Here is a 25614-nt window from a genome sequence, read left to right on the forward strand (position 1 = left end):
GTTTGTCTTGGAAACAGAGATCATTCTGTCATTTGAGATTGTACCCAAGTACTGCATTTTCAGACTCTTCTGTTGACTATGAGGGCTACTCCATTTCTTCTGGGCGTCAGGGGAAGGTAAAGGAAGGAGTTGGATCTGGTGTGGGAAATCTGGGTGCAGCCAGAGAAGAGCTACATCCTGCAGCCAGATGTACAGCAGCGTTTTGTACATAGGGTTTTATCATTGTTAATTTCTTTGAAGAAATATGTGTGTTATGCAGTGAATCAAGATAGACAAAATTGAATCAGTGTAAACAGTACATCAGTATAAACGTAACCAATTGCAAAGGTTTTGCAATGACTTATTGAATCAGTAAGAATAACAGGACTGATTTATTGTGGAAAATATACCTTCAGGATAAGTTTGGGGTGGTTGAAAACCAGAGTTGGTCAGAAGAGAAGACAGTTTGGAGACTAAGTTAAAAAAATATTTAACTTTAAGACTGATTCTCATGACCAGTGGCAAGGAACAGTTGTGTCTGGCTGGAATGAAATGTAAACTTGAGCTAGAATGAGATATGGTGGAGTACCTTGGCACTGTGAATACTGTTAAGATATTTAGTTTGATTTGGAGGTAATTGGGTAACAGTATATGCACTTTCATCATAATGAATACAAGTGTTAAATAATTGTTGGAGTGATGTTAGAAGAAAATTATTCTTATAGATTTGAATATTACATATTAAAAAGTGATGGGACTAACATCACAGAGCATCCAGTTACAAGCTGATTCTGGCTTTTTTCATCCAAAGTGTATTGAGCTAGAGTGAGACATGAAAATGCGAAATAAAAATCCTATTCAATTTGAAAGAAAGGAAGGGAAGAAGAAGAAAAAAATAAACTGTTCCTTAATGGACATGACTTCATGCAATTGAAATGGCTGTCAAATTGGAGTAAACAGTTTTGGGAAAAGTAGTTCTGTGGAAAACATAATAGGCAAAAGAGCATTAGTTTTTACTCTGATTTTTTTCCAGAGAAAGGTTATTTTTGGTGACATAATTAGTTGTCTTCTGGTAGTACTACCAGGTCCTTTTTATTACTTTATAGAACACTTGAGCTTTTTAGTATAGAAAAAGTTAATTTTATATTGTCAGTTTCAAGTTGGATGTCTTTCACTTCTGAATCCATATTATCTAACGTAATGTTGTCCAAAAGATATAATTTCTTATTTTGTGAATACCAGGTCTTTAATTACAGTTCTTGCTGTCTCCTCCCCACCCCCACCCCTTATAAACCTAAGAGTATAGTCACTGAGGCACATTTGTATTCTGACTTGTATGTCACAGCTGGAAGTAGTAATAATGAGAAGTGAAACAGCAACGTTGCCATTATAATTTTTAAATTTATGCAGCTAATCTGACTTGGGGTAGGGTAGTTTCTGTGTAATAACATTTGTTGTAAATAATAGCAGTTAGTCATGTGGTGCTTTTTTTTAGACACTTTACATATTTTATCGTAACCAAGTTGAGAAAATGATCTATGGTGAAGGATCTTGGAATAGCAACACAAACAACAAAAATGTCTGAGAAGAGGAGCTCATAGATGAGTAAATACAGTAAAATTTTACAGGTATTGCAATAGAAATATGTACAGTGTCCAGTGAAGGAAGAAGAGGTTAAGCTGAATAGGGACAAACAGGGAAGTGTATGAAGGACATTACAGGGAAAGACAGCAGAGTCAGCAGCGAAGGTGCAGATGCATGAGATGGCTAAAGAGCTTAGAGAGTCTGCACGCCATTCCCAGTGGGTTCAGTTGAGTGAAGCTATGGCTAGATATATGGAACAAAGACCTGATCATGGAAGACTTCAGGTGTTGTGCTAAGGAGGTTGGGTGCGATTCTGTAGGCAGTATAGTCAGTTCAGTTCAGTCACTCATTTGTGTCTGACTCTTCGCGATCCTATGAATCGGATTACGCCAGGCTTTCCTGTCCATCACCAACTCCCAGAGTTCACCCAAACTCATGTGCATTGAGTTGATGTTGCCATCCAGCCATCTCATCCTCTGTCATCCCCTTCTCCCAATCCCTGCCAGCATTAAAGTGTTTTCCAATGAATCAGCTCTTCACATGAGGTGGCCAAAGTATTGGAGTTTCAGCTTTAGCATCAGTACTTCTAAAGAACATCCAGGACTGATCTCCTTTAGAATGGACTGGTTGGATCTCCTTGCAGTCCAAGGGACTCTCAAGAGTCTTCTCCAACACCACAGTTCAAAGGCATCAATTCTTCGGTGCTCAGCTTTCTTCACAGTCCAGCTTTCACATCCATACGTTACCACTGGAAAAACTGTAGCCTTGACTAGACAGACCTTTGTTGGCAAAGTAATGTCTCTGCTTTTGAATACACTGTCTAGGTTGGTCATAACTTTCCTTCCAAGGAGTAAGTGTCTTTTAATTTCATGGCTGCAATCACCATCTGCAGTGATTTTGGAGCCCCCCCCCAAAAAAAAGTCTGACACTGTTTCCACTGTTTCCCCATCTATTTCCCATGAAGTGATGGGACCAGATGCCATGATCTTCGTTTTCTGAATGTTGTTTCAAGCCAGCTTTTTCACTTTCCTCTTTCACTTTCATCAAGAGGCTTTTTAGTTCCTCTTTACTTTCTGCCATAAGGGTGGTGTCATCTGCATATCTGAGGTTTTTGGTATTTCTCCCGGCAATCTTGATTCCAGCTTGTGCTTCTTCCAGCCCAGGGTTTTTCATGATGTACTCTGCATATAAGTTAAATAAGCAGGGTGACAATAAACAGCCTTGATGTACTCCTTTGAAGGTTTAAGCAGGGAGTGCAAGTCAAAACCACAGTGGGATATCACTTCATATCTGTGTTGTTTAGTTGCTGTTCAGTCACTCAGTCGTGTCCCACTCTTTGAGACCCTGTGGACTGCAGCACGCCAGGCTGCCCTGTCCTTCATACCTGTTAGAATGGCAGTTATCAAAAAGACAGAAAATCGTGAATGCTGGTCAGGATGTGGATAAAAAGGGAACCCTGGTAGACTGTTGGTTGGAATATAAATTGGTGCAACCACTACAGGAAAAGGATGGAGGTTCCTCCAAAAATTAAACATAGAACTATCATGTGATGCAGCAATTTGACTTCTGGATATTTATCTGAGAAAAACAAAAACACTAACTTGAAAGGGTCCCACGTTAACTTCAGCATTATTTATAGTAACCAAGACATGGAAGCAACCTAAAGGTCCGTTGATGGGTGAATGGATAAAGAAAATGTGCTACACACACACACACACACACACACACACACACAGTGGGTGGTATTTAACCATAAAAAGAAGAAAATATTGCCATTTGCAACAGCATGGGTGGATCTTGGCATTATTGTCTAGTGAAATAAGTCAGAGAAAGACAAATACTATATGATCTCACAAATACATGTGGAATCTGAAAAACAAAAACCAAACTCATAGGTACAGAGTGCAGATTGGTGGTTGACAGGAGGCAGGCGATTTGGGTTGGGGGCGATGGGTAAAATGGGTAAAGGTGGTCAAAATACATACTTCTGGTTATGAAATAAACAATTTGTGGGGATGTGATGTATACCATGGTGACTATAGTTAATAATAATGTTTAGTTGAGAGTTGCTAAGAGAGTTGATTTTAAAAGTTCTCATCAGAAGAAACAAATTGTTAATATATGTGGTGATGGATGTTAATGAGATTTTCTATGATTACTGCACAATATATACAAATATTGAATCGTTAGGCTGTACATCTGAAACTAATGTTCTGTATTTATTATATGTCAGCTTTTTAAAAAAAGTCTTAAGCAGAGGAATGATAGAATCAGATCTGTTTTTGAAAGATCACTTTGGTATTAGTTTGGGATGATGTATTGAATGAGTAGTTGAGGGAAAAGTTGTTGCACTAAGACTGTAAAAATTAGGTTATGAAAAGGATGCATTCAAGAGATGGTAGGGAGGTGGACTCTATAGAACTTTGGATTGATTGTATGCGATTGGTTTGGGAAAAAAATGGTGATGGTTTAGAAAGCTCACTTGGGAAGTGGGACTGTTGCTGAGCACTGCCTGGGGTCTAGCTAATGTTTCTAACGGTGAGTTTAAGATGGCCCCAATGTGAAGATTTACTCCATTAGCACAGAAGAAGGTAGATAGTTATATTGATCTGAATTCAGGGATTAGCAGGGCAGGGGTGGTCAGTGGATAGAAACAGGACTCCGAGGGTTTGCTGAAAGAGAATGTAAACTGTTAAACTGGGTATTTGCGGTTGGATGGAGAAGGAGGTGAAGCGGGGGAGAGAGAAAAGTAAGCATGAAGAATAAGGACAAACGGAGAAGTTGAGGGATGAGTTGTCACCACTGGATTGACGATTCAATGTAGGGAAAGTTAAGAAAGTGAGATGTTTGGAAAGAATAGCATCTGCGGTCAGATACTGGTTTCCTTGAGTTTTTGATGACAAAGACTGGGTAGTTTCCAGAAATGGTAAAGTGGGGTATGTGCTGCAGAAACACATTGCTCAGGTGGGGATGTAGATGAGGAATGTAGGAAGTGAGGAATTTTGAGCTAGGTGGTTGCTAGTTTGTCCCTATGGACATTAAAATTGCCGCAATGAAGGCAGAGTAGAAAGAAGCTTTAAGAGGAGAAAGTGAGCCAGGTTAGTAGGAAGTCTTTGCTAATGTGAGAAGCAGTGATTAAAAGGTAGGTGGGGGATAGTAAGAGAGGTTGTCTGCACAAATACCAAGCACCTCGGAGGAAGAAGGCTTTTATATATGGAGATGGAAAAGGAACACTAGAGTGGAAGCATGAGACAGGAGCTGGGGGAATGCTGGCTTCACCTTTGGATTTGGTTAGATGTGGGACAAGAGTCTTCTCTAGAAAAGGCTGCGTGGAAGTGGGCTCCTGGAAGGAGATCTCAGCGGAAGCAAAGAGGTGGAGGGGAGAATTTGGTTGAAGATAGAAGAGAATTTATTCCATATGGCGTAAAAAGTCCAGTGTAAAGGAAAAGTTAGCTGAAAGAAGACTTGGGCAGGGAAAATGGACAGAGGAAACAGAGTTGGACTTGAAGGTTTGGCATTTTTGAAGAGGTTCACGATGACAAGGATAATAAGAATGTTTGGATTGAAGTTTGTGTGTTGAAGTTTATGGGCCGAGGAAAACTGAGGACCAAAGCGGCATTGGTTACTTAGTGAGATTGTTGTTGTTTAGTCGCTGAGTCATGTCTGACTCTCTGCGACCCTATGGACTGTAGCCCACCAGGCTCCTCTGTCCATGGGATTCTCTAGGCAAGAAAACTGAAGAGGGTTGTCATTTCCTTCTCCAGACTTAATGAGATTAGCAGACTGCAGTCTTTGCTCTGAGTTCAGATGCCTTGCCAATTCTTACTCTCTAGAAGTTTATCTTTTAAAAGGAGGAGCAGTGTAACCAAAGAGCTCTAGTCTAAAGATTTAAATGCCATTATAGAGTATAGGCAGAAGTATAGATGATTGAGTTTTATTCCACTGGATGACCTGGGAAGGCTTCTTGGAAAAACTGGCCTTTTAACTGGGTCTTAAAGAGTAAGTAACAATAGGATGTTAATAAATAGAAAGAATTAGCTCAGTCATGTTTGACTCTTTGCGACCCCATGGACTGTAGCCTGCCATGCTCCTCTGTCCATGGGATTTTCCAGGCAAGAAGACTAGACTGGGTTGCCATTTCCTTCTCTAGGAGACCTTCCTGACCCAGGGATTGAACCTGGGTCTCCCACACTGCAGGCAGACTCTTTACTGTCTGAGCAACCAGGGAAGAGAAATGGCCATTCTGTTTTGGAGTTGCATGAGCAGTGGTATGAATTCAGGGAAATACAGAGCTTATTTATGAAACAGTTCATAAAAGGTAAACATAGAGGGCTAGACCTCAAGAAGAGCAGTGGAGAAATGGAAAAGAACAGTGGAAATGAAGTTATATTATCCTAGTAGCCATGGTGATCAGAGGCATGTACAAAGCCCATATGACAGGAGAAAAATAACTGTTGAAAATAGAGCTCTGCATTCCGTAGCCACCTTCAGTCTTGAGTAGCCACTTCATGTTTATACCAGAACTTTCAGCAATTGTGGTGGTGATGGTAGTGGTATGTGTATGTGTATTTGTGTTTGCTATAATCACAACAACAGTACTATGATATGGTCACACGTGTGTCCCCTCCAGCCCCTCGTATCTTGCCTGGAGTTTAAAACCTTCTAGTGCTTATTCAAATATGTTGTAGATCATATCTATTTATATTTATGTGTATCTGAAAAAAGTTACTAATTAAAGGCTGTTTTCCACACTTCTGCTTGAAAGACTGATTCTTTGAGACTGAAAGGTACTAGTTACAATACCTGGTTTTGTTTATTTTCCCTTAGATTTGTTTTCTTCATATTTTGGCTCTAAAGAACTGTTTGGTGTCCTAATGGGACATACTCTGATATTCCTATTGATACTGTTTTTCCCTAGGTCTGCACTACCCTAATTCCAAGTTGTGTTTTGTTGCCTTTACATAGTTCTGTTTTCTCAGGTCATACACATAAAAGCAGTGTTACACATTTCAGCTTGTTTGAAATAGACTTTATAAAGTGTTGATTGCTATAACACTTAGAGGCTTGTGTTTGGCTGTACAGAATAGAAGATTCCATTACAGTGACTTTAAAAATTGAACTTCATTTAATTTACATAACCAAGACTCCCAAAGTAGGGAGTTGTTGGGGGTGGATTCACCTGCTCACCAGGACTTTATGCCCTTTGATGTCCTACATAGGCCAACACTTGCTCCCATTTACAGGATGCCCAGTATTTCTGAGCTTTGCATTCTTGGTCCAGGCAAGAGAAAGTGGGAAAGGTTAAGAAGTGCCTTGCTATTTCTGCTCTCCTTTATTAAGAAAATAAAAGGCTTCCAAAACAATGGAACAGACTTCTGCTTAAATTTCACTGACCAAAATTGTGTCACATTGTCTCCTAGACAAAAAAGAACCAAAAGCAAGCATGTCATCTTGGGCTCACCATAACTGTCCTCATGCAGATCGGGAAAGAAAGGAATGTGTATGTATATGGAGTAGGCAGAGAACAATATTTGTCAGAGTACTGTGCTTAAATTTTTATTGTTTTCCTTGTTATTTTAATGTTATGTTTAGTGTTATTTTAATTAATCATAAATTGGTACAGAAAAAAAGAAATCATTCTCAGCCTATCAATTTCTCTTTCCTTACACTATAAAGCTAAAGATATTCTATTATCTAAAGATAATAGAATTCTTATGACTGTTCCCTTGTCATATTATAGATTCTTGGCCACAAAAACAGTTAACCACAATTATACTTTGAAATAGTTAATAGAGATGTTTGTATTTGAAAAAAATTTTTTGACGTGTTTGCAGTGGAATGCCATTTTCTTTCTTTTTTTTTTTTGCCATTTTCATTCATTTAAATGAAGTGATTATTTTGAGGGAGATGATTTTCTCATTGTATAAATATATAAAAATGTAGATAGCATGATTTTATACATGCAACATTGTAAAAAAAACTGGACAAAAAACTAATACATTCAGGAAAGTACCAGGATACAAAATCAACATGGAGAAGTCAGTTGTTTCTATATACTAATAATGCATTTTCCAAAAAAGACACTAAGGAAACAAATTCATTGCAATAGCATTAAAAAAAAAAGGAAAATATAATACTGAGGAATAAAATTATCCAAGGAAGTTAAAGACCTGTATGAAGAAAACTATAAAATGATGATGGGAGAAATTGAAAAAGACACAAATCGATAGAAAGTTATCCTGTGTTAATGAATTGGTAAAATTAATCTTGTTAAAATGTCATTGCTGCCCAAAGTGATTTACAGATTCAATGCATGCTACATAAAAATTCTAATGGCATTTTACATAGATAGAAAAAACAATCTTGAAGTCAGTATGGAACCATTAAAACCCAAAATGGCTAACGTGGTCTTGAGCACAAAGAACAGAGCTGGAGGCATCACACTTCCTAACCTCAAGCTGTATGGCAAGGCTGTGGTTCTCAAAACAGTGGACAGCAGAACAGATTGGTAGAACTACATGTGTACACAGTCAATCTACCTTTGAAAACAGCAAGAATGAACAGTGGGGAAATGATAGACTCTTCAATGAATAGTGTTGGTGAAAATGGATATCCATATGCAGAAGGGTGAGATTGGACCCTTATATTACATCACACAAGAAATCAACCAAAATGGATTAAGCATTTAAAAGTAAGACCTGAATCTGTAAAACTCCAGGAGGAAAACATTGGGGAAAAGCTCTTTGTTACTGGTCTTGAAAATGGTTTCTCGGATTTGCCACTGTTAGGGGAGGTAACAAAAGCAAAAACAAACTATTAGGACTATATCAAAGTGACCGACAGAGTGAGAGAAAATGTTTTCAAATCCTATCTGATAAGGGGGAAAAATCTGTCCTATCAAAAGGGACAAATTTTCAGATATAAATTATGTCTGGGTACCTAATATATAGCATAGTGACTATAGTTTAATAATATTGTATACTTGAAATTGCCAAGATGGTAATCTCAAATTGTCTCACCACAGAAAGAAAGGTAACTGTGTGAGGTGACGGTGTCTCAATTAGCTTTATTGTGGTGATCATTTCATAGTGAATACATATATCAGAATAACATGTGGTACACCTAAAATATATACAATATTTTTAGTATCCAAACCTCAATAAAAATGAACTGACAGCTATCTGAGAGGAGATGATTTTTACATTGTAAACATAATTTAGTAGTCACTACATGCAGGTATTATAGTGGACAAATTTTAAAACAAAAATGTGGTTTCTAAATATCACAACCTCAAGGTGGATTATTATATCAGAATCTTGACTTTTTGTGTGAAGTAGGCTTTTAATATGTTGGGAATGAAGCTTTAGAAAAATGTATTTATTTCTTAGTCAGAACTTTAAGTTTCAGTTCAAAATGTCTGAGATTTTCCTACCATTGATTTTTCTTCCCTAAATAATTTGTTTCTTCTACTGATGAAAGGAAATGATGTAAATCATTCAGTTTGTGGCATCAGTTTATTGTCACTGTATTTTTGAGTTTAATAAACATAATACACGTTAACTATATACAAAGGCACTGAAGTAGATTTTATAGAAAATAAAGACACAGTTGTCCTTCTTGGGACATTGAAATTTTAATTGGTAAGACAACATTTACATATTTGAGACCAATAAACAGTAAAAGGCAGTATGTGATCAGGTATCCAAAGGTCTATAACAATTTAAGAGAATAAAAGTATCGAGTGTGATTACTTAGTGTAATGGAAAAAGTGGATATTTAAGACAGGCTTGTTAAAAAACACACAATTTGGTTGTGGGGGAAAGTTACAAGGTACAAAGACAGGCTTGTCTTTCCATCATTATCTTTTCTCCTTCTGCTCACCTAACCCTGTCAAACTATTTGTAGTTTCTCAAGTGTTCTGTGCTCTTTGATAATTCTATACTTTTAGTGATTTTTGTTTATTTTTGGAATTCCCTTGCTTGTTTGTCAGCCTGGCAATTTCCTATCTTTCAAGACTCAGTTCAGATATCACCTGCTCTGTGATGTCTTCCCTGAACTTTCCTGGGTAGAGTTAGGTACTTTCTTTTCCTTTTTCCGGATTCATAATCACGGTGCTTCTCTGTCTCTCTGCTCTCTGTCCACCTGGGGGTGTATGTATGTGTATAGTTAGGGTTATCACATTGTGCTCTTTATCTGTCTCTTCCACAAGCTTGTGAGCTTTATGAACATGAGAGCTTTGCCCTATTTATCTCCAAGTCATAGCGCCTGGTGTAATGGTTTTTTGCACATTGGCCTGATAATTGAGTGATTAATTGGATGGTTAGATAAAAAGAAAGAATTAATCTGGAGTGTATTCATAAATACTGGGGAAGCCTGTCTAGAGGGAATGTGGATGGTAAGACTACTTAGCCCTATTCTTAGAAATAGAGCTTGCAATTTATCAGTATTTAGAGATAAGATTGAATAGGCAGTATTGGACTGGTTGGCAGTAGAAATTTTAATAAACAGTGGGGTTACAGTTAATAAAATTTCTGAATTTTTAAAATTTTTAAAATTTTTTTAAATTTCTGAGTTTTTAACATGCCCATTTTTCAAATGTCCTGTGCTTTTATATCTTGTAGTGCTTCCACTTCTCATTCAGAGAATTCAGTGCATACAAAATCAGCTTCTGTTGTCTCATCGGATTCCATATCAACTTCTGCAGAGAACTTTTCTCCTGATTTGAGGGTATGTATATTGTTCCTAAGTCCTAGTGAAGTATTTGCTATCAGCTGTTTGTGGCCACACTATCAATATAACTTTTAACTAATTAGGCAGGAGACATTGATGGGGCATTCTCAAAGACCTGAATCTGTATGTAATATCCTAGAACAGGCTATTCTTACTTATCTATAAAAAGAAAATAAAAGCATATGTTTCATTTCTGAGTTTGATGTCTTCTAAGTTCTTTGCCAAAAGGTAATTAATGAATTCTGTAGTGGTATAAAAGATTTTCATGAATACTCCCATAATGCTTTACTCCCAGTCATAACTAATATTTATTGAGTGCCTACCATGTGCCAAATGTTGTTCTAAGTGCTTTAGTGAAATATCTCTTATAATACTTCCACCAATTCTGTAAGGTAGAAATTATTATTACCACCATTCTACAGATGACAATAACTCATAGAGAGATTAAATAACATGTCAAAGGTCTCATAGCCAATAAATCTTATTGTCAGTATTCCTGCTCATGTAGTCCAGTTCTGGAGCTAAGTCACTTAAATATTGTGCTGTGGTTGCTACATAACTTATTGTAGTTTATAAGTCAGTCAGTTCATTCGCTCAGTCGTGTCTGACTCTTTGTGACCCCATGAACGCCAGGCCTCCCTGTCCATCACCAACTCCCTGAGTTACCCAAACCCATGTCCATCAAGTCGATGATGCCATCCAACCATCTCATCTGTTGTCCCCTTCTCCTGTCCTCAGTCTTTCCCAGCATCAGGGTCTTTTCCAGTGAGTCAGCCCTTTGCATGAGGTGGCCAAAGTATTGGAGTTTCACTTCAACATCAGTCCTTCCAAAGAACAACCAGGACTGATCTCCTTTTAGGATGGACTGGTTGGATCTCCCTGCAGTCCAAGAGACTCTCAAGAGTCTTCTCCAACACCACAGTTTAAAAGCATCAATTCTTCAGTGTTCAGCTTTCTTCACAGTCCAACTCTCACATCCATACATGGCCACTGGAAAAACCATAGCCTTGACTAGACGGACCTTTGTTGGCAAAGTAATGTCTCTGCTTTTGAATATGCTGTCTAGGTTGGTCATAACTTTCCTTCCAAGGAGTAAGCGTCTTTTAATTTCATGGCTGTAGTCACCATTTGCAGTCATTTTGGAGCCCAGAAAAATAAAAAGTCAGCTACTGTATCCACTGTTTCCCCATCTATCTGCCATGAAGTGATGGGACCGGATGCCATGATCTTCGTTTTCTGAATGTTGAGCTTTAAGCCAGCTTTTCACTTTCATCAAGAGGCTCTTTAGTTCTTCTTCCCTTTCTGCCATAAGGGTGGTGTCATCTGCATCTCTGAGCTTATTGCTGTTTCTCCCGGCAATCTTGATTCCAGCTTGTACTTCCTCGAGCCCAGTGTTTCTCATGATGTACTCTGCATATAAGTTAAATAAGCAGGGTAACAGTATACAACCTTGATGTACTCCTTTTCCTTTTTACAACAAATGTAAAAAGACTGGATAGAAACATCTGTAAAGGTGTCTGCATATTAGCCATTATCTTTTGTGAAATGTCACAAAATACTAAATAGGGTGTAGCACTTTAAACATCACTACAAATGATAAATGTTTATTTTTAGAATCTGAATATATGTTGTACTGATTTAAAAGGCTTCATAATATCATTAACTGTTATCTTGAAGCATAACATACATTTAGGGCAGGGCTTATCATTAATGATAGTGCATATAAATCTACTATTACCTTTCATTAATTTATTACTATTTAAAATACACATTTGATATATGTATCTAACTTTGGTTTATTCATTACATTAAAAGAATGCATTAAGGGCCTCTGGGCCTCTTGATAATTTTGAAGTTTTTGGCCTACTTCTGATCAGCTTTTATTAGTTAAAAACTATCATTTTAAACCTCATGTGACTGATAAAGAACTCATATTAGGAATGGGAGAAATACTGCTTTTATTTCTAGCCTATACTCACATTATTAATGTTATATTCTACCTGCTATTTCTTGCCTAAAATATGTTAAACCGTTTGTGTGTTCTTGTGAGAGTTAGTTTGTTTAAATTCCTTATGGTTACATTAAATTTGGTTAAATTCCTGGGCACACATGTGAAATGCAGTACATTGTAGGAAGCTGAAAGAAGGCCTCCATTGTCAGCTTGTCTGCGTGCAGACCCCCTTTATTTCCTCAGGATGTTGTATGTACGTGGGAGTGGTTTACATTGGGAAAAGTAGGGGTCAAGCCAGGAGGAGAAGGGGACAACAGAGGAGGAGATGGTTGGATGCCATCACTGACTCAATGGACATGAGCTTGAGTGAACTCCGGGAGTTGGTGATGGATAGGGAGGCCTGGCGTGCTGCAGTCCATGGGGTCGCAAAAGAGTTGGACATGACTGAGTAACTGAACTGAACTGAATGTTAAACTATATGTTAAACATTTTAATATCTTATTTTGAATAAAGTTTTAATTTTAGAACAGGTTTAGATATACAGAAAAATTGCAAAGATACTACAGAGTTCCCATATATTTGACATCCAGTTTCCCCTGTTATTAATATCTTAGAATACATTAGTATGGTATATTTGTTAAAATTAGTGAACCAATGTTGATACATTATTATTAAATGAAGTCAATGCTGTATTCAGATATCCTCTTGAGTTTTTATCTAACGTCCTTGTTCGTGTTCCATGGTCCATATCACAGTGCATTTGGTAGCCGTGTCTCTTTAGGCACTTCTTGGCTGTGATTTCAGACTTTCTTTTTGATGAGACTTACTTTCTTTTCTTTCTTTCTGGCACTAGTGGTAAAGAACCTGCCTGCCAATGCAGGACATGTAAGAGACATGATCAGGAAGATCCGCTGGAGGAGGGCATGGCAACTCACTCCAGCATTCTTGCCTGGAGAATCCCATGGACAGAGGAGCCTGGTGGGCTACAGTCCATGGGGTTGCACAGAGTTGAACATGACTGAAGTGATTTAGCACGCATGCATGGTCAGATACTTTGTAGAATGTTTGATGTTTTACCCTTAGTTAGACTGGGGCTACGTATTAGACCACAGAGATGAAGAACCATTTTCATCACATCATATCAAAGGTGGTATGTACTATCAATATAGTTTGTCAGTTGTCAGTGTTGACCTTAATCTCTTGGTTCAGGTAGTGATAGGTTCTGTCACTATAAAATACTCTTTCTTCCCCGCTTCTTATCCTTACAGTGTACTCTTTGAATGAAGTAACTATGCACAGTCCCTGTTTAAGGAGCCCAGATAGAGTGGAACACTTTTTATTTCTTTTGCATGAGAGATTTGTCTCTTCTACCCTACTCCAGTACTCTTGCCTGGAGAATCCCATGGACGGAGGAGCCTGGTGGGCTGCAGTCCATGGGGTCATGAAGAGTCGGACACGACTGGGCGACTTCACTTTCACTTTTCACTTTCATGCATTGGAGAAGGAAATGGCAACCCACTCCAGTGTTCTTGCCTGGAGAATCCCAGGGACGGGGGAGCCTGGTGGGCTGCCGTCTATGGGGTCACATAGAGTCGGACACGACTGGAGTGACTTAGCGGCAGTGGCCTCATTTATTGAGTTATGCAGTTATTTATTTGTATCAGTGTAGACTCATGGATGTTTATTTTATATATGTTACAATGCAGTATTACTTTGCTGCTAACCTTGTTTCAGCTTCAGATTGGGAGTTCTTTCAGTCAGATCTTGTGTCCCTTTGACATACTCCCATTATGGTGTTTTGTGGTTGTTTTTCTCATCTGTTTTTTGTTTAGTCACTCTTCCTTACTTTTTGTCACTGTAAGATGCTTCACGCTCATCCTGATGCTTCCCGCCTCAGGCCTGGAATCATCATCTGTTTCTCAGGGGGCCAGTTTTGTTTTATTGGAAAATGGCATTTGAAAGCTAGATCTGGGCACCAGGCGTGCTCACTTTCTTTTTCTTCCCTCCTCCACCCTCCCTCTCTTTTTCTTTCTTTTTTTTTAAGACTTTTTATTTATTTATTGGCTGTGGTGGGTCTCCATTGCTGTACGTGGGCTTTCTCTAGTTTTGGCGAGCGGGGGCTGCTTTTCCTTGCAGGAGCTTCTCATCGGGGTGCACAGGCGCTTGGCACGAGGGCTTCAGTAGCTGTGATGCCTGGGCTCAGCGGTGTGGCTCATAGGCTTAGTTGCTCCGTGGCATGGGAACCCTTCCTGGACCAGGGATGGAACCGGTGTCCCTTGCATTGCAAGCTGGATTCCTGGAGAAGCCCCTCATTCTTTCTTTTAACAAAAAAAGGTAACACAGGACTTTTTTTCTCCTTCTAAAGCAAAAGATCATTTGTGTACATCCTATTTGGAAATAATGAGAATCGTGATCACATATACAAGTTTGTCTGGAGTAGTCTTACTTTATGCTATTGTCTCTTTAGGTTTAACAGTAGACACACAAATGTCCTCAGTCAGTGACTCTCTTAGCAGTAGCATACTAAAGGAATCTGTTAAATTTATACATCAGCTCCATGACTTTGGGATTGTTCCCATTAGTGCCTTATTAGCTCAGTATCTTTTACAGCTGAGTGGGGCCCTGAGATAATTTTCATTAGAAAAATGAAGAGACAGTTGTTAAATGTTATAGTAAGGAGTATTAAATGTTATATTAAGGAGAAGATCATTTTGGACACCAAAGGTTAACTGTACTTACCACGGTAGGGTGCCTGAAAGGCAGAGAAAAAAAGGAAATTAATATGTTTCGGCTGATTGTTTTCATGTTCCTTCATTTTAAAACATACCTTTGATAATTAGATATAATCTTTACTTGAATCACAGTCTTTTTTTTTAGTTGTGGGAAGGAGATGAATGAGGAGCATCTAATATCATTTAAGAAATGAAGCCTGATTTCAAATGTATGTGTAGGATGAAAGGAAGGATGTGCTACTCATAATTAAAAAAAATCCAGTGTGTTACCTGGATAAATATTTATGCAAGCTTTGGCTCATCACAACAATCCTATGAGACAGATATAACTATCCCATTTGACAGAGGCGCAGCCTGATACTCAGGACAGCTGAGTTAAATGATGTGCTTAAAGACACACAGCTCGGTGTTGCCATTTTATTTGGTCTTGGGTTGGTCATATTCCTGTACAGCATGTTACCCAGAGAGACTGTGCTCCTGTGATTTTGCTGCTAAGTTTTTTCAAATGTGAGGTGTCTGTTAGTCACTCAGTCGTGCCTGACTCTTTGTGACCCCGTGTATGGTAGCCCACCAGGCTCCTCTGTCCATGGAATTCTCCAGGCAAGAATACTGGAGTGCATTGCCATTCCTTCTCCAGGGAATGTGAAGTGAGAAGTTCTTAATTCAAAGAAGTATCTTTAAGCCATTTTTTGAGGTAGAAGTAGCAGTTTTCAGCATTCCTTAATAAATGAGAATTGCTTTTCTCTCTAATTCTAAAAGAGGGTTTTTCTAATAAAGTCTGATTTTTCCCCTTTCTCAGTTTCATTAGTTGTTGATATTTCAGATAGTGTTCTAGTTAATTATAGGTGGAACTCACTGCAGACAGCTATGTGTTTTTCTTTCACCGATCACAGTTTGGCTTTGTTATGAGATGAGGGGCTTGGCCTGCAAATCGTCATTCACAGATGATTTGAACTTGGTTAACCTCTGGGCTTTGAGTTTTCCTTAGAGTGTCACTGTTTATCTCTGCTCTGAACCTCAGTGTTTTATAAGCTCCATTAATAACAGCTTTTAAATAGAAGTAGAAAGAACACAATGTGTTGAAAAGCTAATTCAGTTTCATTAAAAATATTAAATCAGATTGTATAGGTTTTCTGGTACAAGTACCATGAAGTGACTCTTTCCTCAAAGGATAGTGGTGTAAAAGAGTAACACCTGTGAAAGCTTCTGTTAAGAATTTCCTATTCAAACAAGGTTGTTTGCTCCCGCATCAGTAAAGCAGAATCGAACATCATCAGGGATAAGGGGTATTTACTCAGGTAGAATTCCGTTTGTGTTACTTTTTCATCTTGTAAGCGTAGTTTGTTCTGGAAAAAGTCATATACAGATTTAATCCAGTAGATGTGTTTCTGAAAAGTTGAGCACAGTCTCAGGCTTGGTAAATTGATTCATGCTTCCTCAGTGATAATACTTGTAGTGTTTTCTGTTTGCTTTGTTCTTCACTTTGGCACTTGGCCTATTGAATTTCATTTAAAAAACTTAAAATCCTTTCATATAAAAATTTTAATCATCAAATTATTTTAAAATAAGTTTTCCGTTTTAAAAAGCAAGCTTTCTTTAATACAACTATGTTCCTACTAAGAACATAGTTTTAGAGTTTGACAGGAGAATTAAGAAGTTAGGAAACTTGTGTTTGGTTGATTTATTTGTTTACCAAAGACAAAAATCTCATGAAAGATAGAACTTTAAAATTCAAATGCACAGCTCTATTTATTTATAGAATGTAATTTATATGGCATTGGGCTTTAATTAAAGTGTATTCCTTAAATGATGGTGATTAAAGATAAGTTAAAAGTCAGGCTATGCAGTATTCCCTTTCCTTTGTTGATGCTTGTGATATGGCACTTATAATGATGTTTGTCTGCAATTCAAAATCAAATTATATTGATACTGTATTCTGTGTTTTTTATCCCATTATTTTAGAAGTCCTCAGACATATGATCTCAGAATATATATATGTATTTATATAGTTTATATATGTGTATATTTGAGATAAAAGTTGTAGTATTTTGGGTTTTGTTTATAACCATCTTTCCTTATCTTGAAATATTAATGGGCTTAAATCAAGCAAATGTGATTATCCATTCAAAATTTGTGTTACATTATTAATATTTCTTCATGAACCAAAGGTCACAGATAATTGGATTATTTCTTCTAGAGTATATATGTGAATGTTGTTTTGACACATTCTGTAAGTATGCAGGTCTAGTCAGAATGAGTTAAGGCTCATAGAGCAGATGTTAGGTAAACGGAGAACAGTTTCTGTTATACATAGTTATCTTAATAGCCCTAGCAAAAATTGATTGAAGATAGCCCTTATTTGTGACTAACACCACCACCTCTCATACCAATGTTACCTCTTAACAGCCTACAAATTGAAAAGAACAACTTAGGCAAACAAAGGATATCCACTAAAAACTCCATTATAAGCCTCATCCTTAATGGAAATGTGTTAGAAGCCATTTACTTGGAACTTAGAAACATGATGCTGGTTTCTGTCACTGCTTCCAACATTATGCTAGAAGTCCTAGCCAGTAAAATAAGAAAAGGGTAAATAATATAAGGAATGAAAAGAAGCAAAACCTTCATTGTTTATTGATGATTGTTGATACAGAAGATTTAAGAAAAATCTATTATGTACACTTCTAGCACTGATGCTGGATATAAGATAATTTAACAAAAAAAATCATGCTTCTATACTTTAGCAAAAATGTTTAGATAGTGTGATTTAAAAAATACTCTAGTCACAAGAGCAACAAAATTACATCACTTGTCTAATAAACGATATGTAACAACTTCATGGAGAAAGTTATAAAACTTTACTAAAGAGCCTAAAACTATCTCAAATATATGAGCAGACAGAAAAGCTTGGGAATGTCAAATATTTTCAATATATCACTTAACTCAGTGTCATTTCAAACAAAATTCCAGTTGCTCCTGTAGAACTTGACAAGCTGATCCTAAAATTTATATGGAAAGATAAAATGTCAAGATTACTAATAAGAAAAATGAAGCAGGAGGATTCATTTAGTCGATATAAAGCTAAAGTAATTAGTACAGAAATAGATGAATGAAAAATAACAAAGCTCAAGAACACATATTTATAGGAACTCTGTATTGGAGTTGGTATAATAGGTCATTGGGGGAGGAATGAACTATTTGGTAGTCAGCCATATCAGCCATATGGTTAGCCATATTGGAGAAGAAAAATTGAATTCTTAATTCAAACACAAAAACTGAATTCTTTAGACTTAACATTGAAAAATCAAAAATTTATAATATAATGTCTTTATAACATGTCAGAAGAGAACGTTAATATAAGACCCAAAGTATTAACCTTAAAAGAAAAGCTGTAGAAGGCCCCCCTAGTGGTTCAGTGGTTAGGAAGATCTCTGGTCTGGGAACTAAGATCTCACATGCCACAGAGCAACTCAGCCTGCATGCCCCGCCGCCGAGCCCGCGTGCCGCCACTGGAGAGTCTGTGAGCCGCGATCCCGAGTGCTGCAGCTAACACCCAATGCAGCCAAATAAATACGTATTTTTTAAAAGATATAAAAAATAAATTTTAAAAGTTTCATTTATAAAAAAATAAAATTTTATTATGCTAAAATGGTAACGAACTTTTCCTGTTTATTTGATTGCTGTTCATCTTAACCTCTATCAATTTAAGCTCTGCAAAGGCAGGAGCCTTGGTTATTTCTCTAGTTTGTAGAATAGTGCCTGAATCAATGTGACTTAAAATCTATTTTACACATATGGCCAGTTGCAACCTAAAGCTCCCTGGGATGCTGGGAACATTCATCCTCCCATTTGCTGTATTTAATTGGTGGAAAAGGTTGAGGAGCACTCCTAATTGAAATTTGAAACCACCTGTTGGCTACATCTAAGAAACTAAAGAAAATTTTGTGTTTTATTCATAGTTCCCAATGAAATCTATGCATTTAATGGCAACCCACTCCAATACTCTTGCCTGGAAAGTCCCATGGACAGAGAAGCCTAGTGGGCTACAGTCCATGGGGTCATGGCTTAACAACTAAATAGGATTCACTAACTCACTGCCCTCTCTTGAAATTTCTTGAGTGGGGAGAAAGTATCCAGTAAGACCTGGCCTCAGCCAGCGTGAAGGTTAGAATCATGTAGTGGAAAAGGACATAAGTAAATCAGTGATTATTATGTGACAGGTACTATCACAAAGGTATACTTTGGAAGCAGAAAGGGCAGAGCATTCTAAAACAGTTCATAAGTAAATAAAGTTCTACTACATTTAAACACACTTAAAGTATTTGGAGGGTATTCACAAAAAATAAGAATTCAAAGAAAAATAAACTTTATGGAAAGAAAAAGAGAATATGCTATAAGATATATACAGGTAAGAATGTATCTGTTTTCCTTTCTTGTATCCTTAGAGTTTAGTATTTGGAATGTGGAAGGTACCCAGGAAAAGTGTTTTGACTAAATCAGTTGAAGAAAATGAGAAATATTCAGTTATTTTCTCTTTTAACAAAATGTCGTTATCTTCTGAAGAATGCTCATTTCCCTTTACTTGCCATCCTTAGTAGTCCCCTAGTTCTTAGGTCTGGTAGACTTGTCTTTGTCTGTTGAAGCTAATGCACCATCATAAAGCTCATCTTCCTTTGACATCACTTTCCATGTGTGATACCCCGGTTTAAAAATTCTTCAAGGGGATCCTTGTTTCTTACAGTGGTGACTGCAGACTTCTGAGCCTTGTGTTCAGGGTTCTTTGTGTTTGGTCCTATCACAGCTGTCACACTGTATCGCCCACTGTCACCAAGTATGACCCCACCTCTTCAGGGATTCCTCAGATAGTCTCTCACCTGTACACAAAATGTGCTCATCTCACTTCCTTTCATGCTCACTTGCTCACATATCTGGAGTGTACTCTGCTCTTCAGTGAAGCAAATGATGCTCAGTCTGTTCATCACAGACTCCCTGCCACCTCTGTCCCTTCTGGCCCATTATGATCTTTATTTTCTGATAGAAGATACTTAGATAAGTCAGAAAGATAGCAATGATGAAAGACTTTACAGAAATTATATGAGGTGAATTTGAAAGACACAGGCAGTCACTAATGTGCACCTCTTTCATGGAAATCCCCTTGAAAATGGGGTTTATGGTTGACTCATTTCCATGCTTAATAAATAAATGACTTTAGACCATACCCTTATGATTTCCATTTTACTGAAACTTTTCTCTCCAGAGTCCATTGGCTCTCCTTTCTAAAAGTTTGTATCTTTTATAATAACCTTGAGAGGTTTTTTCTTTTTAATTATAAAAGCAATACAATGTAATGATAATTTGTGGAAAATAGAAACAGGGTTAAGGAAAAAGTAAAAATCACCAGTGCTTCTACTACTGTCACCATCTCTTTGGTATACAAACAAATCTTCCCTAAAAGTTCCCTAAAAGCATTTGATACCCCAAAAAACATCTTCCTTTAAAGTTCCTATATAGAATTTTTGGGTATCAGAGTAAAAGCTCTTCAACTCTACTGACCATAAGTTTATGATGTCAGCAGTTGGCTAAGTTATAATATAAGTAGAGTCTTGCCTATTATACTGTTCAATGGTCTGTAGCCTATTTATTGGGTTTGTAATTATTTTGATGTGATTTGCAGATTATATTACATATAATATTAATGTCATTAAGGCTTAAAAGAATAAAAACTTTAAATGTGTTAAAAGTTTCAGTAAAAACAGCCAAATAATTATAATAGAAATAAATACAGAAATTATTAAAAAATTAGAAAGTGTGGAAAAACTGATGAACATAAAAGTATATTTAATACAGTCATGATGCAGCAGGGATAATAATGACTATATTCAGTTGATGGTAAAGAAATAAGTAAAATTGTGCCTAGAGGATATTTAATTAGGTGGTGGTTGTAGAGTCGCTCAGTCGTGTCCGACTCTTTGCGACCCCATGGACTGCAGAATCAGCATAGACAAGTAGAAAGTGAAAAATTCCAGGGGCGTCCCAGTCTTAGGTGGGTCTTCATAGTTTTGTGAGATTTACCAACAGGAGCCCTACCAGGTTCTTACAGTGAAGGCTTAGAAAAATTCTCTTTTGATACTGGCAGAGGGAGAGGAAAAGCAGCTATTTTGAAAATGTCCAGAACATTCTGTTTTTCTTAAACCTGCCCTCAAAAGAACCTGTTTTGCTAGCCTAGCCTGTGGGTTTTGTCAGAGCCTAACTGATCTGGGGGAAGGGAGATACCCAATTCCAGCCTCCTCTAACCTTCCCCATGGGTGAAGAGAAATGCAAACTGCAGCACCCTCTGGCCAGCCTGTCCTATGGGGGTGGAGGTGGGGACAGTGAAAGTGTTAGTCCCTCAGTTGTGTCCGACTCTTGGTGACCCCATGAACGGTAACCAGCTAGACTCTTCAGTCCGTGGAATTTTCCAGGCAATAATACAGGAGTGGCTTGCCATTTATTCCTCCAGGGATCAAACCCTGGTCTTCTGCATTGCAGGCAAATTTTTTTTTCACAGTCTGAGCCACAAGGAAAGAAGCACTTATAAATGTCACAGTCTTTATAAAAGGCAGAGGATTAAGAGATTGAGACACAGGACTATGGGACATTTCTCCTCCTGCCTCCACACCTCACCACCACTTTAGAAACCTGTTTATCTCAGCTCTTTTTACCTGGTGCATTATGTTCAACTTTTAACAAAAAATTACAAGGCATACTAAAAGCCAGAATTGATATGTATGAATCAACAACAATTTTATACTTCTATCATAAAATAGATCACCAAAAGAAACTTATATTTCTATTATCAGTTCAATTCAGTCGCTCAGTCGTGTCCGCCTGTTTGCGACCCCATGAATCGCAGCACGCCAGGCCTCCCTGTCCATCACCAACTCCTGGAGTTCACTCAGACTCACGTCCATTGAGTCAGTGATGCCATCCAGCCATCTCACCCTCTGTCATCCCGCTCTCCTCCTGCCCCCAGTCCCTCCCAGCATCAGAGTCTTTTAGAATGAGTCAACTCTTCGCATGAGGTGGCCAAAGTACTGGAGTTTCAGCTTCAGCATCATTCCCTCCAAAGAAATCCCAGGGCTGATCTCCTTCAGAATGGACTGGTTGGATCTCCTTGCAGTCCAAGGGACTTTTAAGAGTCTTCTCCAACACCACAGTTCAAAAGCATCAATTCTTTGGCACTCAGCCTTCTTCACAGTCCAACTCTCACATCCATACATGACTACTGGAAAAACCATAGCCTTGACTAGATGGACCTTTGTTGGCAAAGTAATGTCTCTGCTTTTGAATATGCTATCTAGTTTGGTCATAACTTTTCTTCCGAGGAGTAAGTGTCTTTTAATTTCATGGCTGCAGTCACCATCTGCAGTGATTTTGGAGCCCCCCCAAATAAAGTCTGACACTGTATCCACTGTTTCCCCATCTATTTCCCATGAAGTGATGGGACCACATGCCATGATCTTCGTTTTCTGAATGTTGAGCTTTAAGCCAACTTTTTCACTCTCCACTTTCACTTCATCAAGAGGCTTTTTAGTTCCTCTTCCTTTTCTGCCATAAGGGTGGTGTCATCTGCATATCTGAGGTTGTTGATATATCTTGCATTGGTATGTTGCATTTGTTATAATTGATGAACCAATATTGGCACATAATATTAATTAAAATCCATGGTTTACATGAGGGTTTACTCTTGGATTGTATGTTCTCTGGGTTTCAACAAATGTATAATGACATGTTTCTACCATTACTGTGTCATGAAAAGTAGATTCACTACCCTGAGAGCACTCTTGACCCCACCTCCCTGTCCTTCCCCCATCTCCCTGAACCCCTGGCTACCACTGGTCTTCTCCGTGTCTCCATAGTTTTGTCTTTTCCAGAATGTCACATAGTTGCAATCATCCAGTACATGGCCAGATTGGCTTCTTAGCAATATGCCTTCATGAGTCTTCCATGTCTCTTCAGGGCTTGATAGCTCATTTCTTCTCATCACTAACTAATCTTCCTTTGAATTGATACACCACAGTTAGTTTGTCCATTTACTTACTGGAGGACTTTTCAATTGCGTTCAAGTTTTAACAGTTATCGAACACCTTGCATTTTAAGATTTAAACTTGAAAAATTTTCTTCGTATCAGGTATATTCATTCCTAGGATTATTGTAACAGAATACGCAAACTGGGTGGCTTAAAACAACAGAATTTTATTCTCTCACAGTTCTGGAGTATGTAATAAGAAATATATTTATATATATAGGTCTTCATCTGTAGCTCTTAGAGCTCCTAAAACTTGTCATCATCTAAGTGATAAGAGCCAGAGAAGCATCTTGGGATATAATATTTGGCTTTTTAGTCTCTGGTTCCGGAGTGATAAACGTAAAGAGCATCTTTTGTTATTCATAGTACACCCTGTTGGGTCACACCTGAGTTTGTGTTAATGAATAACTCTTGGAAAGCCCCTAAGGATGGGGCCTGGTTATCGTGGGAGCCCACCTTTGATTGCTTTTGGAACTTTCAGCCTCTTCCATCTCTGGGGAGGGGAGAGAGGCTGGAGGTTGAGTTGACCACTAATGGCCGTAATTCAGTCAATCTAGTAATGAAGCCTCCATAAAGATACTCTATGTGGTTTAGAGGTCTTCCAGATTGGTGCACACTTTAAGGGTATGGAAATTTCAAGGTGTGGAAATCCCACACAGCCTTATACCACATACTGGTATCTAAGTGCTGTCCTTCATAAAAATTTGGCAAATGTAGGTAAGATGTTTCCCTGAGTTTTGTGAGCCATTTTAGTAAATTACTGAACTGAAGAAGAGCTTGTGGGAAACTTTGCTATATGAATGTTTGCCCAGAAATACAGATGACAGTCTAGGGTTTGGGATTGGTGCTTGAAATGTAGGGGCGGTCTTGTGGGACTAATAAGCCCTTAAAACATGTGACCTGCACTAACCACCGTTGATAGTGTAGTAACTGAGTTGTAGGATACCCAGGTGGTATCTGCCAAGAATTGGAGATTTCCTTGGTATGGAAAAACCCACATATCTATGTCAGAAGTGTTGAGAGAGAGGATAGAAAAACAAATTTTTTTTTTTCCCCCTTTTAGGAGGCTTGTAATGTGAAATCAAGGTGTTGGGAGGGTGGTTACTTCTGAGGGCTCAGAGGTTCTCAGAGCCCTCACCATCTGTTCCATACCTCTTTTCCAGCTGCTGGGGAAGACCCATGATTCTTGCTGTTGCTTGGCTTGTAGATCCATCACACTAATCTCTGCCTCCATCTTCACAGGACATTATCCGTGTGTCTCTGTGTTTTCATAGGGATGTCATCCTACATACACGGCGGTCATCCTGGATTAGGAGTCCACCCTATCCAGTATATATCCTCATTGAACCAACTGCATCTGCACTGACTGTATTTCTAAATAAGGTCATGTTCCCAGGTGCCATCAGTTAGTACCTCTCCCTATCTTTAAATAACCTGTAGCATGAAGTGATGCTTTCCAGCCTGCTCCTGTGTGCATACTCTCCCTTTTTTTGGTCATTGTTGAATCATTGATGATGATGTAATATTATCCAGCTCTTACTAATTGTGGTTTCAGCTGAAAACCAAATTTTCCTTGGCAGTGTTATAAAAAAGGGCTTCCTTGTGCTTGAATTTGGATGTATTTTCAAATATATAACCAATAAGATACATCCCAGATGCCAGTGTGTGGCTCTACCCTGCTCAGATTGGTTTTTATGGTTCATTTGCGTACTTTGTGGTTTGTCAAGTATAAAAAAATAACAATAAAGTGAAATTGATGTGAAATGATTTTTTCCTAGAATTATCCAATGAAGGATGTTTATTCTTATTATTATTTACTGTTTTAGTACATAAAGAAACTGTGAAAGATAGTTTATAACATCTACAGACTCCTTTTCCCCTTTTAGGTGGTTATAATTTAGTGTTTTGCAGATTTCAGAAAGAATTCTTTTCCTGTTTTTCTGTTATCTTACATTCCATGTGAAAACTGACCCCTAAGCTTGCCAATTTCCAGATCATCGTTATAGACAAGGTTTCTGAATTTCCTTTATAATAGTTTCCTAATCAGAGAGGAGAGAAAGGGAGGTTGGTTAGAGTCTCATGGAAAGTTACTGAGCACTCTGAAAATAGTTTGATAAAAAGGCCATAGAAGAAAATGGGGAAGAAACATGCTTGGAGATAGGGCAAAAGTGAATTCTGTTTTAGGAATTAAAAAAGTTATAAATTTCAATCTGTGTGGGTTTTTTGGTTTGTTTATTGTTTCCACCAGCAAGATTTTAATGTGTTCAATAGACTTTCTTTGAAAAGGGTTAAATATTGTATTAACTGCTATTAAAGAACAGATTTTATGTAATCTTTATTGATAGTGGAATACAGAGGAGCCTGATGTGCTACAGTCTGTGGGGTTGCAGAGTCACAGTTGCAGAGAGAGACAGTTTAGCCACTGAACAACATCATCATCTATTGATATAGCCAGAGCTCCTGAGTCAAGTCAGCGTCTAATGCAGCTGACCGGGAACAGATTGGCGAGCCAATGGTAGTGGCTTTGGTTCAGTAGGAGAACACATCTTATATATTCCAGAGGGTGTCTC

At 38.0% G+C, this 25614-nt stretch overlaps 1 protein-coding gene across 3 annotated transcripts in view; it reads left to right on the plus strand.

The window, feature by feature from the left end:
- The window catches only part of MTMR2 (myotubularin related protein 2), a 109773-nt gene that overhangs the window by 32536 nt on the left and 51623 nt on the right, over window positions 1-25614 (plus strand). For all 3 annotated transcript variants that reach the window (XM_068989346.1, XM_068989345.1, XM_068989347.1), the window contains one exon: window positions 10185-10290. Coding sequence is in view for 1 of the 3 variants with exons in the window: in XM_068989345.1 (XP_068845446.1) it covers window positions 10185-10290 (106 nt within the window). In the remaining 2 variants the exon portion in view is untranslated. The remainder of the gene's footprint in view (window positions 1-10184; window positions 10291-25614) is intronic.

Source organism: Capricornis sumatraensis, chromosome 16 (genome assembly GCF_032405125.1).
Source record: "Capricornis sumatraensis isolate serow.1 chromosome 16, serow.2, whole genome shotgun sequence".
Taxonomy (NCBI): domain Eukaryota; kingdom Metazoa; phylum Chordata; class Mammalia; order Artiodactyla; family Bovidae; genus Capricornis; species Capricornis sumatraensis.